General features: G+C 35.7%; 1 protein-coding gene across 1 annotated transcript in view; it reads right to left on the bottom strand.

The window, feature by feature from the left end:
• Nucleotides 1-16652, bottom strand: part of LOC109055432 (ATP-binding cassette sub-family C member 4-like) — a 33636-nt gene extending 16984 nt beyond the window's left edge. The window contains exons 1-13 of the mRNA XM_042757716.1: nucleotides 16404-16652; nucleotides 14766-14876; nucleotides 12101-12221; nucleotides 9785-10006; nucleotides 9349-9438; nucleotides 7384-7547; nucleotides 7142-7267; nucleotides 4999-5248; nucleotides 3349-3456; nucleotides 2838-2927; nucleotides 2528-2719; nucleotides 2131-2225; nucleotides 1690-1776 (exon numbers count right to left, since the gene is read on the bottom strand). Coding sequence (XP_042613650.1) covers nucleotides 1690-1776; nucleotides 2131-2225; nucleotides 2528-2719; nucleotides 2838-2927; nucleotides 3349-3456; nucleotides 4999-5248; nucleotides 7142-7267; nucleotides 7384-7547; nucleotides 9349-9438; nucleotides 9785-10006; nucleotides 12101-12221; nucleotides 14766-14876; nucleotides 16404-16489 — 1742 coding nt within the window. The 5' untranslated portion in view covers nucleotides 16490-16652. The remainder of the gene's footprint in view (nucleotides 1-1689; nucleotides 1777-2130; nucleotides 2226-2527; nucleotides 2720-2837; nucleotides 2928-3348; nucleotides 3457-4998; nucleotides 5249-7141; nucleotides 7268-7383; nucleotides 7548-9348; nucleotides 9439-9784; nucleotides 10007-12100; nucleotides 12222-14765; nucleotides 14877-16403) is intronic.
• Nucleotides 16653-17826: the final 1174 nt, after the last annotated feature.

Here is a 17826-nt window from a genome sequence, read left to right as displayed (position 1 = left end):
ACTTTTTAAGGACCCGCGGAAACCCTGAACAGAAAATACCCACAGCATTAATCGTGCATTAATAAAATTAGTGCCGTTAAAATTAATTTGCGTTAATGCGTTATTTACGTGTTCATTTTGACATTAACGTGTTAATTTTGAGAGATATACACACACACACACACACACTAGGCATGGGCCGATTACCGGTTTCAAGGTATACCACGATTTGAAAATGTCATGGTTTCAAAACCACTAATATTTTCCATTATACCGTTCCTGTGGTATGCGCTGTTTTCCATTTCTCCTCAAAGACTGAAAGAGTAGGAATCCCTCAGGCTGAGTGCAGTGTAGAGAGTGACACGGACCCCTCCTCCTCCTGTTGGTGCGAGCGAGCGGTCGGTCACGTGTGTGTAGGATGGCCGAACTTAAGGAGCTGCGCCTGGAACTTAAGGCCCCGGTACACTTCGCATTCAGCATTTCTTTCTGTCTTACAAACAGCCGTGTTCTCACAGCTTTCAAAAGTATACTCAACCGCAGATGAGCACGGACGGATGAGCTCGACACATGCGCAGTACCACGGGGTGCACGGCTGTCCGCGAGCCCTCTTGATGACGAAAATAATGTAATGCTGACGTTATACTTTGTACTTTGTATACAAAGTATACTTTGGCCTTTACGTGATTGGCAACCGGCCATTTTTTGCCTTTATTGCAACTCTATGTTCTGGACTTACAAAAACTGTGTTGCAATGCAAGAATTTTCCAAAATGTAATTTATGTGGAAATATTAAGTCTGTAAACGCCCGTTAACACAGGCCAGAGACGCTGAAGACGGACGCACAGAGAAAAATACTGTAGCAGGCAGATCCCTCACTGTTCATGATGCACAAACTATTGGAATAAATCCTCAACACTGATTTGGGGGTTTATATGAATGTGTTTCTGAGGGGAGATGACTGTCTTCTGAAAAGTTTACGTGGTATTTTCTTTTCATCTCGTCTCTGTATACATATTAAAGCAGTGTTTCAGCGCAGCTTTGTTTACAGTGGTAACCGAGAAAACGCTGTATCTGGTGTTCCAGAGGCGCCTCCTGCTGTCAGAGTGTGAATCTGCATCTCATCCAGAGCTTCTGCTGTTTGTTTCGTTCAGGCATGTAGTACAGTTTCACAAAGCTTGTCAGAACATTTTGATTTTGCTTCAAATTGGGTTATTATTAAATCAAATTATGTGTGTGATTATTATTATATAACTAAATGACATGAAATTATTTAAATTATAACTAAAATTAAATAACTGTAATTACAGATTTCGGTTAAATAAAGATGTCAGTCTTTTTTTTTTCTTTTTAGGAAATAAATCAAAGAAAAAATAACTAACTGTACTGTTTCTAATATTGTGTATGTTGCTCAAAAACAAAATATATTGTGTCCAGTGGAAAAAAAAATGTTTTTTTTTTTTTTACCCAGTCATGTAAAAATAACACATTTTGCTGTAACAACAATACCATGATACTGTGAAACGTGATATTATTGCTTAAGGTTATCATACCGTCAAAATCTCATACTGACCCATGCCTAATACACACATACATACACCTGTTGCGGAGCTTGACTGTCCCTGAAAACTAAAAGCTTTCAATGTATGGAAAAGAACATCATGAAGATCAACAGTAAAAAAACAACAGGATCAGTGAAGAGTATGAACTTACTGTTCAAATAGGTGTCTGCCCACTTCTGCATCCACTGCACTCAAAGGATCATCCAACAGGTAAATATCAGCATCCTGATACACAGCTCTAAAACCCACAGACAGTAACAGATATGTACAAAAAACTAATAAATTAGCTCTTAAATATTCCTTCCAATTAGAAAATATATGCTAGTTTGCTATTTAGAAATTATTTATTTTTTTCCATTTCATATATTTTTCACATTACAAAATGTCATTGTTTAACTATATCCTCAGCATGTCTATGAAGCAGTCTTCTGAAAGCATATTCTATGCTTTATACACATTATATAATTTTTATCTTTTTTTGTTCAGAACAATGTTTCAGTTAAGGTAAGAAAAGGGGTTTTATTAAATTGCCGAGTTTGTATAATAAAGGTGAAAAATGGTTGATTTTTCAAGGGTTAACAGGTTGGGATACCTGGCCAGGTTGACTCTAGCTTTCTGTCCCCCACTGAGGGTTGCTCCTCTGTCTCCGATCACAGTCAAATCCCCATCAGGAAGCAGCTCCATGTCCTGTACAAAACAGAAAGAACTACAGTATTAGTATACTACAACTTGAGCTTTACAGTGGTGAAGATGTCCAGTTAATGTTTTATAGCATTTAAAATTTTATGAAGGTGTGAAGTTAAAGTTTTAAAGCAACAACCAAATACTAAAACTAGCAAGTCTGCATTAAATTGATCTAAAGTTACAATAAATGCATTACAAAAAGAAAACAATAAATAATCTTACTGAGAGTTTAATTTACAAGTAGATGGAAAAGGTTAGAAAGTACATAAGAGTGAGATGGATGAATTAACCAATGCACGTCTCACCCTTTTGAGCGCACAGGCTCTGAGGACGCTCTCATAACGCTGGGGCTGCAGCTCTTTTCCGAACAGTATGTTGCTCCGAATGGTTCCTGGAAAAACCCAAGGCTGCTGGGAGGCATACGTCAGCTCACCTTTGACCTTTATCACACCCTTTTCTGCTGGAAGCTCCTCCAGAACAGTGCTGAGGAGAGAAGACTGCAGGAGAGAGGTGAAGATAAGTAACTAATAACACTCATGGCTGCCATGATCACTTCTATTTAAAAATGCAAATCTGGGAAAACTGAAATCAGAGAATGGAATTATTGTGACTGACCTTTCCAGCCCCCACAGGACCAATAACAGCCAGAAGTTGACCTGGCTTCACAGTAAAGGACACATTTTGTAAAGTTGGCGCATCCAGAGTCTGTGAAGTAGAGAGGGGAGAAAATATATTAATTTTAACATGAAAGAACTGAACTGTTAAAAAAAAAAAAACTTTTCAAACCATTTTCATGAGCAGTTCATGTAAAGAACCACGCATGCAACTATTTGTTCATTTGAGCATGATCTTGTAAGTATCAATACTAATTAACACAACATATACACTAATTAATACATCTATTATTAAAATAAATAAATAATAATCAATAGATGAAATACATAAGGAAGCCAACAAAAAAAATAAAAAATAAACCACTATGACTGAGCTAAAATGCTTTTGAAATGGAAACAGGACATCCAGACTACACTTCCTTTTTTTCCTAAAGAAATTTCATGCACTATAGCAGCTTGTACTTCTGCATTTCCAAAATTATAACTCAAGGGCCTGGTCACACTGAACTCACCTTGTCCCAGTAGCATATGAGATCCTGTATCTCCACAGACGCCTCTTTCTTATCCTCCTGAGTAAGAGGAACGTGGGCTTTCACAAGCTCGTCGAGCAAGAGGAACTTCTGCATGAGAGAGAAAGACCACAGACACTTATGATGCATGAACACAAGACCATCACACCTAAAAAAAACTATTATAATGACATTGAGTTCCTTTGGTTTTCACAAATTAGTAGAAGTGGAAGAAGTGAGTTCAATGTAAGGTCAAATCGGAAAATTAATCATCTGCTTTGTATATAAAGGCTTCTTTCTCTAAGCAGACACTCCATGATTACAAAATCTGCAGGTATGCCTTATGCAACATTAGCTGTGTCAGTGAGAACTTTGGAGTAGATCTAAAATTAACCCTGAATTTGACACCTGCAGCACTTCGGCACAACCAGAGGAGCCAGAGATTGAGAAGCTGTTAGTCTTGGCAAATCATCTTTCATTTCATTTATTTATATCGAAAGTTTATTTAGTACATTTATGCTGTATGACATAAATATAAATATAAAAGTATATTTATGTTATACGAGTTTGTGAGCATCAACTTGCTCATTTCTAACATGCAAATTTCTGTCTTCTTTTTCCTTATTTGTTGCATACTGGAATTAATAAAAAATATACACACACAAACACACATATATATATACATATACATATACATATACATATATATATACATATACATACATATATATATATACATATACATACATATATATATACATATACATACATATATATATACATATACATACATATATATATACATATACATACATATATATATACATATATATACATATACATACATATACATACATATATATATGTGTGTGTGTGTGTGTGTGTGTGTGTGTGTGTGTGTGTGTGTAAATATTCATAGCAAACATACACATTATGAAAAGAAAGTGTCCAGAAGTCCAGTTATCAGCTTGGAAATTAAAATGATTATTTTTCATTTTTAATTCAATTTTATGTTCAAATTCCTTATATACTGGCAGTCTGATCAAATAATGTCATAAAGGAAATGTTAACCACACATAATCCATGCAGTATGCACTGTTTTTTTTTCTTTCTTTTTTCTCAAGACTGCAATAATTTCTGTGACTTTCCCAGACCTGGAAATCACAATTTTAGGTTTTCCGATATGTGGGAACACTGTAACTTCACAAAGATTGGCATTTACGTTACAGTAAAAGGGAACCAATTCGCATGGATTCTCAGATTGGTTCTCATTCCTATGTGGAAATAAATCTAATGTGAATCACATATTATAAACGTGCATTTGAGTCTGTCAGTTAAGGGGACAAATTGGATATTCCCCTGTCAATACGAGTCATACGTCAATTGAAAAAGCAATAGTGGCTCAACCCAGTGGAGTCATGGTGAAGTTTTATGTATTTTGAAACACTGAGTGCAAAAATGCTTGCTTTATCATTTTATCAGAGTCCATTGCAAATCATGCTGTTTTCACTTCCTTTTCAGCCGATGCATTTCTGGGTCAGTATGTTTACTTTGGGTTTTTTCACCAAGTGTGTAATGCAAATGCAGCTTAAGCTGGTTGTTAAAAAATCAGATATAATCAGATATAGTGTAAATGTGGCCTGATGACAGTACCTTGATCCTCCGGATGCTGATGGCAGACTCGGACACTTTCTCGATAGCAGCAGGGAAGAACAGAGTAACAGTGAGGCGGACGGCGCTGTACAGCGACACAGCCACAAACACACGGCTGGCAGAGATTTTGTAGCCCACCAGAACATACACAGTGAACGTCACAAACAGGATGATTTTATTCGCCGCAAAGAACGAGGCCATGTTCAGTCCTCGGAGGTAAGAGCTGCTCATGATTTTTGAGATCTCCTTCCTACAAGACCAAAACAAACAATTGAGAGTTTTTAGCTATTTATGACCAAAAATCAATAAGAGTGTTATGTCTAAGAGTTGGATGAGACTTTACAAGGTCGGTTTGTACAATAAAGTTCATTCTGTCTTTTTATAGTGAAAAAGACAGATTATAAGCAGAACCACAAATAAGATTAGAAGAAGCATTGTTTGTGGCACTGCAAGTATAAAGCTGAGATTTCATGGCTTCAAATTATGATAAACATTATTAAAAACTTGCTGACATTCACCCAAGTCCTGAACCACAGTACAAAAGTATGTGAACAGAACTTGTTGTAGTCATGAGTTTATGGCATTGGATTGTGCTTGCAGTTTGCATTTGTCGGCTTCAGTAAAGAATTCTGCTGAATGTCAGAGCTACAGCAGTGCAAACAGACTAGGGGTTGCACGACTACTGATTTCCGCTAGACGATTTCTTATTTAAAAAAATTAGGGGTGCATGATAAATATCAGCCGATAATTAATGCATATCAACGGCTCTGTGTAGTAACAGCTGCTCTATGTGCAATCACGCACCTGATGGAATTTACCACTGATTAGAGAACCTGCTTTACTGACAAGATGTGCATTAATTATCGGCCGATATTTATCTTGCACCCCTATAAAAAATACTTGAGTTACTCGACTGCTCGTGGTTCATGCTACTGTAAATGAATACACATGAAATAGTTCTTATCGATAAACGTTTATTAATTAATTAATTAATAGCCTAATGCAACAATTACCTAACATACGTTAATTGTCAAAATTTTAGAATTATGACATTACATATTTTAATTTTCATGTAACAGCCAGTATTTGTATATGTAACAGTCACAAAATTATTTGTATCTGTTTTTGGATAAAACCAGGTGGAACTTCATACAGTTACTTGATAAGACCATTATGATATCTTTCTTTCGTAGTTATCACTGAACAAATATTTAAAGTAAAATAATTATTAATTTCCAAAAATAAACTGATCATATAAGCAGAGAGACGTCATGACAAATGTTTAGTGATCATTTGAACACATTTTCATTACGCAGAATTCTCTAAGCGAGTCTTTTTGAACTGACTAAACAAACCAGCAAAAGATAAAGAAGCAAACATGTAGGCCTAGTAGAAAATGTATCTGCATCTAGGTTGATTATTAGCCTACTCTTAAGAGAGAGAGCTGGTTTGGTTTTTGAGAGAATGAGATGCGCAACGCGGCTGTTTGATTGGTGAGCGTGCTGTTCTTATTCCATTCATTCATGTATCATAGCATAGCCTAAGGTTTAAATCATTGCCTTACATATTAAATGTATATTTATATTATATTATATTATATTATACATTTTATTAAAAATATACAAATAATATACCGTGTATGATGTGTTATTATAGGCGATATTACTCTTACCAAGCTCTGATTTCTAAGATGCAAGGAGAGGCAACAGCAATGCGGTGTTTCGTTCATAAAGTTTACATTCATTCACTTCAAACACTCATTATTGCGTGACTTTAGAGGTCTTTGTATAATATTGCGCTGATCCCCTGGCTCAACTGTTATCTAGCAAAGAGCAGAGTGTGCCAGCCTCAGCCAAATATTCAGGCAGAATTATTCCTTATCCGTTATTCGTTATTGAAGCCATTATCTGTGCCATTCCGAATAAGGTATTTGGCTTCGGGCACACCCCTAATTATTACATTACATATTTTAATTTTACATGTAACATAGAGAAAGTAATAGAAAGTAACAGCTACATGCAATGTTGTGTACGCTCCAGTATTCGATTGTTTCCGACAACACTGACTAGTGGTTAAAGTAGTCGATTACTCGACTAGTCTATGCAACCCCTAAAACAGACTAAATAAATCTATATCCTTTTACCTTCGTACATCATTAACCAGTGCTGCGAATGGCTTCTCCCAGGCATACATCTTAATTATACGTATACCAGACACCACCTCATTCATAGTGCGTATCCTACTGTCAGTGAAGGCTGCGGTTTTACTCCTGTGAGAGAGACAGACAGAGAGAACATTTCGGAGCTATATCTTCTTATAAATAAATAAATAAATAAAGCTTTAGACTTGCTAACACAATTTACCAGAGAAATCCTGAGATTGTACCTGTACTTTGAAAACAGCTTCCCAAAAATGGTCTGAAGTGGCATAAGAAAGAATAAAACTGCCATGCCCGCAAGGCATGATGCTCCAATCTCTTGCCAAAGCAGACCAATCACAGCTGCAGCTTGCAGAGGCGCCACCCACAGGAAGTGCAGAAAAATAGTCACCTGGGAAAAGAGATGTGAACAAAACAACAGACAATTATATCATACTACATCACTACCCAAAAAATTTACCAAAAAACACCATGTTATTACCATGGGTTTGGATGTGTTACTATAGTAACACCATTTTTGGACACATACAAACACAATCATTCAAAAATTTGGGGTCGATCATTTAAAAAAAAAAAGTTTTTAAATGTCTTTAATGTTCATAAAAGCCTGCAATTATTTTAAATAATTATAATAATAATAAATAAATTATTCATTTATAAATAACAGCTTATATTGTGAATTATAATTACAATTTAAAATAATAATTTCTATTTGAATAGATTTTAAAATGCAATTTATTCCTGTGATGCAAAGCTGAATTTTCAGCATCATTACACCAGTCTTTTCAAAAAATAAATGGTATCTATTTGATTGTATTTTGATGTTTTGTTTATTAATATGATTTTATTGTTGTATTTGTTGAATAAATTTTTTCTGTTTGATTTTTTTATAAATATTATAAGTAATATTCGTGAAAACTCTGATAGGTTTTTAGGACTCTTCGAGAAATAAAGGAAAGCAAAGTTAAAAAGAAAAGCATTAATTTTGAAAAAGAAATCTTTTGTAACATTATAAATGTATTTACTGTCACTTTCTCCATTCTAACTGAATAAAAGTTTTAATTAAAAAATAAAAATCTTACTGATCCTTAACTTTTGAACAGTAGGGTGTGTTTCCTGGATTACCATGTTAATATCATAGTACATGAGCCACGGAGTACCATGGTATGCTATAGACTAAGTACAATATTACTAACGATCAATGTACCTTGGTACCACAACAGTAATTTTTATAAAGCATCAGGTTTGAAATTTAAATGACATAAAATTCACATTTTTGACATAAAATCAATATCTTGATTCCATCATCAGCGTTCATATAATAAGCCCCTACATAGTGGCTCAAAACCAAGACGCAGCATGTTGCAGTTCATGAGACAATATTTTAGTGTAGTATCTGGGACACGGTGTACTGCTTTTGTAATATCATATTACAAACAGCCCCAGAGATTATTTTTAGAATCTACAAAAAGGGAGCTTAAACTTCAAAGTTCTAATTTCGGGTAACTTGGTCTGAACAAAAACCGAACTTCCTGTAATTCTTCATGGAACCCCTCTGATGTCTGCTGGTAAATGCAAGAGAAATGCCTCCAAGGACTGATGCAGAACAATAACAGTCCTACTACAAATACACAGAATAACTGTTCAGAAAGAATAAACAAGCTTTAAAATGGTCATGTGTTGACTGAGCTGCATTAAATCTGTAAAATCATGTTCTAAGGCGCACACGCACAGCCAATACATCACATACAGTTACTATCAATCACATAATGATAATAACTCTGCTGGAGACTCCACTGGACTGATCAATGGTTGAGTTATATTGTATGTCAGAAACCACAACACACAAAAACAGTTTAAACTGTTTAACTAATCATTTTCATTTCCCAATAACCCGAAGTCAGATCGTAAATGCAGAAAAGGTTAAGAAGACCTATTTGAGAGCTCTCCTGGTACTCTGAACACTTGCCAATCTGTTACCCAGTAACACAAGCCCTTTACGGTAAATCCCTCGTGCTGCCTTTTAACTGGAAAGTGAACTATACAAAACAATTCCCTGACCAAACAAGCGCCATGCTTAAATCCATTAAAAAAAAAAAAAACATTGAGTGACCTGCTTCAAAAACAGGAAATGGACAACCGGTGACTGTAACACTTAAGAGAAAGACAAAGAAGTTATGGAAATTTCCTACCTCATCGAACTTGTTGACGTCATTTGACAAAAGGTTAACAATCTGCCCAGTGGTTGTCTGGCCCATAGCTGTGGCACTAAGGCACAGTGCCTAAAAGAAGAAACAAATCAAAAGGCTTGTGGGAGAAACCATGATAAGGAATTACCCTCAAATAAATCATTCCTATCACTTATATCAACAGACACATCATTGAAAAAAAAAGGGGGGGGGGGGGGTGAGAGAGAGAGAGAGATGTGGCACACCTGCAAAAAAGTAGAGGAGTTTTATGGACCACTCTTTGAAGAATCTGATTCCCATGTGAACATCCATGTTGTTATGCAAACATGGTACTTATTAAAAATCCTGGTACTACCATCTGGTACTATCACTGTAACTTGGCACCTCCTCAGAACTTTTTTTTATTGAAAAGCAGGTTTGGTTTTTAAGAAAATCTAACCTTTCTGTAGATCATGTGACACATTGCAATGCGGATTTTCATTCCAGCTCTTTGGACGTGGTAAAAGTAGAGGTGGTGGAGTAACGCCAGACCCAGAGTGGAGAGAGAGACGCCTGCTGCATACCCATAAGCTTCGTACAGCTCTGCATTATCAGGGTTATAGCTCTCAAAATACAGAATGAGTTTTCCCAAAAACACTGGTTGAATCACTTTAATCATCTCCTATAATGGGGAAGAAGAAACATCAGATAATAACAATGTGAAATAACTATGATTTAGACATGCACATTCCTAAAGACATCCACACCCTTGTTGTTATTACATGAGGAAATTTGGTGGCAATTTTTTTACAGTCCTTTTCTACATCAAGGCAAGTAGAACCCCAAATTTTTAAGTGGAATCTGTTTAAATGGTGTGATAAAATTTTGATCATCTCGATCATTTTGATAAAATTATATCAACTGAATTCATAAAATTTGTAGAAAAAATTTAGTAATTTATTAACATTTTAATAAATTATGTTGTTCAGTGTAGCCATTGACTTCAATAGTATAGAAAAACAAATACTATGGAAGTCAATGGCTACCGTGAACAGTTTGGTCACCAACATTCTTCAAAATATCTTTTGTGTTCAACAAGAGAAAAAAAATTGTACAGTAAATGACTAAACACAATCTACTAAATATAAACAACTTCATTATAAAGAAAAATAACACATGAAAAAATACATATTCATTATCTATGACAAAAATACTATTATAAACTAGGTTCATGGATAATTTAGCAGCAAAAGGTACTGTAGAAAAATCATGAGTGCACAATAATTTTATAAAATCTAAACATTTAGTGAAAAAACATTATTTAGTAGGAAACAAATAAAAAAAACATGTTACACATTGCTCTTTGTATCTTTGTAAAATACAAACATGAAAAACAGGTAAATATATTTCTATATAAATACACACTATAAAATTAAAAGACATTTATTTTAAATGTATAGCACAGTAATGAGGCAGCAACATTTGACAGATAGGACAGAACTGGAAAGGCTATTAATCATTCATTGTGCAAAAGAATTATAATATTTAAGGCTCTAATAGAGAGCAGCAAGTTCGCATTACTGTTACTGTTCGCATGAAGAACGATTCATATAGTGCTCCCTACTCCAGTGTTGTGATCTAACAGACACCCGGTAGGTAGAAAGTAACATGATTTTACATCTTTAACTTAAATATTCATCTGTACCTTGAAACACTTGGAATATAGTGGACGAAAACTTTATGGTGCTTTATAATGTTTTTGTGCCTTTTGAAAGGCTTAAAGGGATACTCCATCCCAAAATGAAAATTTTGTTAATAATCACTTTTACCATGTCGTTCCAAACTCGTAAAAGCTCCGTTTGTCCTCAGAACACAATTTAAGATATTTTGGATGAAAACCTGGAGGCTTGAGACTGTCCCATAGACCGCCAAATAAATAACAGTGTCAAGGTCCAGGAAAGGTATGAAAGTCATCGTCCGAATACTCCATCTGCCATCAGACGTGCAATCTGGGTTATATGAAGCGACGGGAACACTTTTTTTAAGCGAAGAAAACAAAAATAACGACTTTATTTAATAATTCGTCAACAGTCTCCGTATGCTCTTCTGTACATCCACGCAACAAGGATGCACTGTTTTATTTCAAATTAAAGCTAAATACACGTAGAAACAGCGCATCCTTGTGGCGCGGATGATACAGAAGAGCATACACAGCATACGGTGATATGGAGAGACACAGAGGAGACAGATGACAAAGGAATTATTGAATAAAGTCATTATTTTAGATTTCTTTGCTTACAAAAAGTGTGCCTGTCACTTCATATAACCCAGATTGCACGTCTGATGGCAGATTTAGTATTCAGACCTTGACACTGTTATTTATTTGGCAGTCTATGGGACAGTCACAGGCCTCCAGGTTTTCATCCAAAATATCTTAAATTGTGTTCCGAAGACGAATGGAGCTTTTACAGGTTTGGAACGACATGGGGGTAAGTGATTAATGACAAAATTTTCATTTTGGGATGGGGTATCCCTTTAACAATGACACAGAATAGTATATGCACGATATCAGATTTGGATTGGTCTTGTCTGACCGATAACGTTACCCAATCTGGCAGAGTTGGAGCCGATAAAGATACTGAATATCGGATCGGAGCATCCCTAAAATGTAGTGTGAAAACACACTAGATTTATAGCAAACTACAGGGGAGCTTTGCTGCCTTCACATTGTGTACCACATACAACATATCATGCAAAGTCCTGGATCAGAACGTACCTCTATAAGAGTGAACACTCCCAGTACTGCATATGATCTCCAGTAGCACCTTATCATGGCTTTGGTGAGTTTGGGTGTCCTGAGTTCTTTGGTTGCTTTTTCCACTTCTTGGTCCCAGTAGCTATGAGTGTGGGAAAAAGAAAAAGATGAGTAAGGCTTAATAAATTATGCTGACACGGAGAGAAATAGGATATCATAAAACAATTATAATGCTCCTTTATTACCCACATTGTGTCATCTCACATAAAACATAACGGTATGATGACTTCAACGTACAGACAAACTTGTTAACACTTAGTCTACAATAAAATTCTCTATGCAGACTTTTTTGTCTTTTTTGCTGAATAAATCTTGATTATTTATTACACAGCTTAAAAGGATGAAGAATGCGAATCTAATAAGGTCCAGTCCTGGACCACAAGGGCCACCCGGTGAACAGGTAACAAGAGTGTATGATGTACAGGCCATGTAAACACCATATAAATGTAAAGAATACAGGTCACATGAAAAGCATTCAAGGCACATTAGAAACAAATCCTGAGCAGAAACTAATGCATTTTACCCAAATCAGGAAAACTACTAAAGTGCTTCTTCAAAACAGCTGCTGAGCCTCTTCAGTTGATGTTTTCCAGCAGTAACGTCCGGCCGTAAATTCTACATCTGTAAATAACAGTTTACTTCAAGGCAGAACATTTGTGTTTACGCCTCGGCCCCACTGCACTCCATGGTGCTGATCGCAATAAAAGCTTCACTAATTGATGTCATATCCCAGAGCTCTGTGCTAAATGAACCAGCACTGATCCATTTTAAAGTGCATGATTAGAGGCTGGAGAAACGCTGTGTGTGGAGGTGCTTTTTAATGAATGACAGGATTGTGTTCACTGTCATTCATTTCCATGCTTTCACGGCTGGAGATAAAAACTTGGCAGGAGACTGCTGATTATCAGTGGTTCTCTCCCATTTTATGCAACCCATTTTATTTCTGAAAGGTGACATATTTCTGAGTGAAATGGGATATTCAAGTAGAGAAAAAAGTTGATAAGACAAAACTTGACACTTAAGTTAAGTAATTGGGAATTTCTGGATTGTGAAACGGGACCATTCAATGGGTTTGATTCCCAAGGAACACGTGAACTGATATAAATGAACACCTTGAACGTGGTATAAGTTGCTTTCATATAAAAGTGTCTGCCAAATGTGTAAATGCAATGTTACTGGTTTTGAGGGAATTACTCTTTTGGGGAGGCATTTCTTTTATTGTTCTAATTCTTTATTACATAATTATTGGGAAAGATAAATAAACAATAATTCATTTATTAATAATAAATAAGTACATATATTAAAATAACTGGGAAAAACTATTGTTAGTCTATTACAAACGCTGCATTTTTTTTGTTTGCCTAAACAATGCTTAAATAGTATTTGGTGTTTATCCAACCGTAATCGAAAAGGCTGCATTGCCCTAGAAGCCAAAAGGAAAGATGTTTCAAAGCATTTGTATTTAAATAAAGGTTTACAAAGACCAAAGAACTGCTCGTAATAAGACAAGACCATGTAACGTCAACTTAATTTCTGATTTCAAGTTTCAGTTACAGTCAACTAAGATGCACAGTCAACAGTGTTAGATAAAAGTGCGGCCTGTGCAGCATTTTCTTACCTTTTAGCTGTAATATAAAAAAGATAATTATTTTTAAAATAATTCAATATTTAGTCAAATGCTGCTGTACATTATATATTTTTTTCCATCAGATATAAACATTATGGTGGTTTCTAGTTTTGCATTTCTACAGATTGTGTCAGATAAATACTTCACTGGTTTAAAGAAAAAAACATAGCATTAATGTAGTAAACTGCTTATACACATGTGTATACTTCACATAATGAGAAGTCTGTCTTTTAGATTCAGGGTGGCTTCCTGTACACTACAAAAGGAAAGTGAGCAGGAAAACCAGAAGGGCCGTTAACCTTACACTCCCTCACGCCCTGCTCTCTGTATCCTCCGCCAAGAGTTCTGCTCCTGTAATAGCAACAGTAGAACCTTCCAAATTATCTGCCCTCTACAGATTATTACTGCAAAAAACCCAACCCTAAATATTACATTTTAATGTCTATCTTGTCCCACACCTTTTGTGCTGTAAACATGAATGCTCATCAAAACATGTGGCTGGAGGAGAGGTGTTCTACTGCTTTAGTAAATGATCTGACTTTGACTTCCATCTGGCTGATGATCCAAGCCAACTTACAGCATATTTTGTCTACAAGAGAAATCTGTTGTAAGGCAGAGTTGTGGTAGCTAATGAGACACCCCTTGTGGATTTTGAACACACAGTTTCCTGGGTTACGGGGCCTGATCTTAATCCACAGCACCAGGATCAACTGTCTCTGGTCCCACGTGCCCAGCCACGGCTCCTTCTAGGAATACTAAACCAGCCTAAACTCATTCCTTCATTTCAGTTTTCATATGTTGTTAATGTATGGATGATTACAGAGATAATGAACTGGTGTGAGCCATCACTTCCCCAACAGCTACTGGGAACCACACTGGCCTGCGTTCTCATATTTCACAATTACTGAGGCAAATATTTTACAATGAAATACTCTGAGGGTTTGCGTGAGAAGAGTCTGTTGATACAGTAAGTCGGTTTATTCCCAGCGGCTCACTCACCTCTGCAGTTCTTCCCCGAGTCTCTTGGACCCATCCTCCGGAAGCACTTTATACATGTCATCTTCTTCAAGTCTTCTCTTGGATCCAATACGGAAAAGAGGGTTCAGCCAGCTGGCGTCAAATGAGAAGAGAAAAGACAATTTGGTCAACAGAATGCTTTAAATGTGCACGGCAAAGGATTAGTGTTGCAAAAGGTGGAAAATTTCCAGTAACTTTCGGAAACATTCCAGAATTTTTTTTTAAATTTTCAAGATTTTTTTGGAATCTTCCAGGGATTTTTGGAAAGTTTCCGGAAATTTACCGGAAATTTTCCACCCCTTTGCAACCCTACAAATTAGTACAAAGGATGCTGAATAATTGATGAGTGATGACAGCCGCCTAAAGTGTACAAACCACACGTTTCATGACAAACAAACATACATACATACATACATGCAGGTAGGCAATCTCTTTAAAATGACAGTAACAGATGCTCTCTTCTATAAGCATTGCACAGTGTTCCTGAGAGTCAAGTGTTGGAAAACAAAACCTAAAACCCCTCTGACATTAAAGCCAAATGGCTAGATTTGCATATGGGTCCATAACATGAACTGATAATACAAAATAAAATGGAATAACAACATTAAATAATAATTTAAAAAAAAATAATAATAATAATGTGTGACATAATAAAATGAATGCTGTGCTTAAACATACTTTTTATTTCTGAATTAAAAACAGTTTTGAATATTCTCTGATTAATGTCAAAAATGGCTACTAGGTGGTGTAACCGTTCAGTGATTGTAAGAAAAAAATTCCGGAAAAAAAAAAAAAGTTTGTTTGGCATGGAAAACAGACATTTTTTTTGCTTTATAATAAAATTATTTTCTAAAACTTCTACCCTTCAAATCAAAGTCAGTGTGGTGTAACCAAAAAAGCAAGAGGTCATTTTTTTGTCTTGTGACAAAAAAACAATGTTATTACATTTACAAAAAATAAGATTTTTTTTATGAAACCCATGATTTGCTCAAAAAGAGTAATCCCATAAACAATCCTTCTTTAGAAAAGAAAAAAATGTTTTAAAACGTTATAAAGATAATCATTAAGACTAATTATGTTCAAGAATTAGCCAACAATAAATAATTAAAATGAAGACTGAAGAATAAAATCAAATATTATTAAATAACGAGTCACTTTTTTCAAACTTTTTTCAGAATTGTATGAAACCAACATTAGAACGTTCTAAGAACGTTTGTATCATGTCAGATCCTCTTTCGTCACTAACCCACATGGCTATTCCGGTACATGAAAGCTATTAGAGTGAACACCGGGAAAAATACTGGAAATCCAGAGTCACATTTGCTGTAGCAGCTCTTGGGAAGGAAAAGAAGTGGGAGGTGATCAGGACAAACAAAGCACTGGATCAGATACACAACTGATGGAAAGACACCTACAATCCTCTGAATAAAATAAGGTTGAACTAATAATGTCTTTAGTTTCAGACAATGTACACAAGAAGGAACGAAAGTCACAAAGCTTAAATTCTTTGACACAGGCTTTTAATTTCAGAGGGAAAAATACATAAACTGGCCCATAAGCTTATCAGCTAACTGTCCCCTTCCTCTTTCTCTTGTATAACATAGAGGCATAATAACTTACCAGAAAAATATCTGTGAGAAGAGATTCGCCGTGGCGGACGGGTTGCTCTTGGTATCTTTCTTTATTGGCTCCATATCGCTCGCCATCCTCCCTGTAGTTCAGCCGGACACTGGGACCCCACGCATAACCCGCGTTCAGTGCAACACATCTACCTTAAAAACTGTTGTGTAACTTTCTAACATTCACATGTCGTCGAGTAAGTACAGGCGGAGGTAAACCCCTCATTTCCTACTGTGAGCGCGCCTGTCTGCTCAGCCATTGGCTCGACAATCCTTGGGCCACACGTGATTGGCTCATAGGCAAGACGTTTACATCCTTCATACACACCTCGGATCATGCTGACTAAATTACGAATTTTACTATGGTGAAGACTTATCTTATGAATATTAATTAGAGCATAATTACGTTGCTTCGTAACCCTCTTTGAGTGTTGTTTCAAGTTGCCTCATTAATATTAAGGAGAACCGCTTATTTACCAGGTTCGCCTATGCAGCCAATCGGTTAAGCCTATTGGGGCTACGTCAAGTCGAGTTATTAATATTAATGAGCCAAAGCTTCACCATAGTAGGATTTGCTTGCGAGCAACATAGTAAAAGGATGGAACAGCAGATTTACAGAAAATTGTTTTGAGATGGAATTGCTGAGGAAGGGAAGGATGCGACTTTATGTTGTTACTCTTTTAACAAATAAGATTCTGATCGATCTTTCTGACACATGAGAGAAAGCGATGCATATTTTGTAACTTTGTGTAATTGTGCCATGTACTTTTGGGTGAGGAACGCTTCTTGTCTACCATCTGTTCTTTATTAGCTCTGCTTACACAACCCACTCATGCAGTGTGCTGGAAGCAATCATCTTTAATTAGAGTGTCTAAAAAGAGAAAAACAAAAAAGCAACACAAAACAAATCTTTCTTTTCAAATATATATATATATATATATATATATATATATATATATATATATATATATATATATATATATATATATATATATATTCAAAATTAAATTAACTTATTCTTGTTGTTCCAAACCCATATGGCTTTTTCCCATTAAACATAAATGGATACATTATGAATAATGTTGGTTGTTTGTTGAATGTAGCCTGGTCTTTAAAATAAAAACATATATATGTGAACTAGATCAAATGATTCATTAAAGACTGGGATTTATTCACTGAAATAATTTTCATTTGTGAGTAAATTTACATTTTAGCCCAATCACACATCTCATCCGTCTGTGAGAAACACATTCTGCTACACACACTGTGTTTATTCTCTCTCTTCCTTCCTCTGTCTGTCCCTCTTTCTTAGATTTCCGATAGAGATAAAGCACTGAAAGAGCAGAAGATGAGAGACCCACAATGAGACAGAGCAGGTGGCCGCTGCACTGATAAAGGTAATGCTGACAAACACAGACCCCCTC

This window comes from Cyprinus carpio, chromosome A6 (assembly GCF_018340385.1).
Source record: "Cyprinus carpio isolate SPL01 chromosome A6, ASM1834038v1, whole genome shotgun sequence".
NCBI lineage: Eukaryota > Metazoa > Chordata > Actinopteri > Cypriniformes > Cyprinidae > Cyprinus > Cyprinus carpio.
Note: the sequence above shows the minus strand (reverse complement) of the source record. Positions and strands in the feature narration are given on the sequence as shown.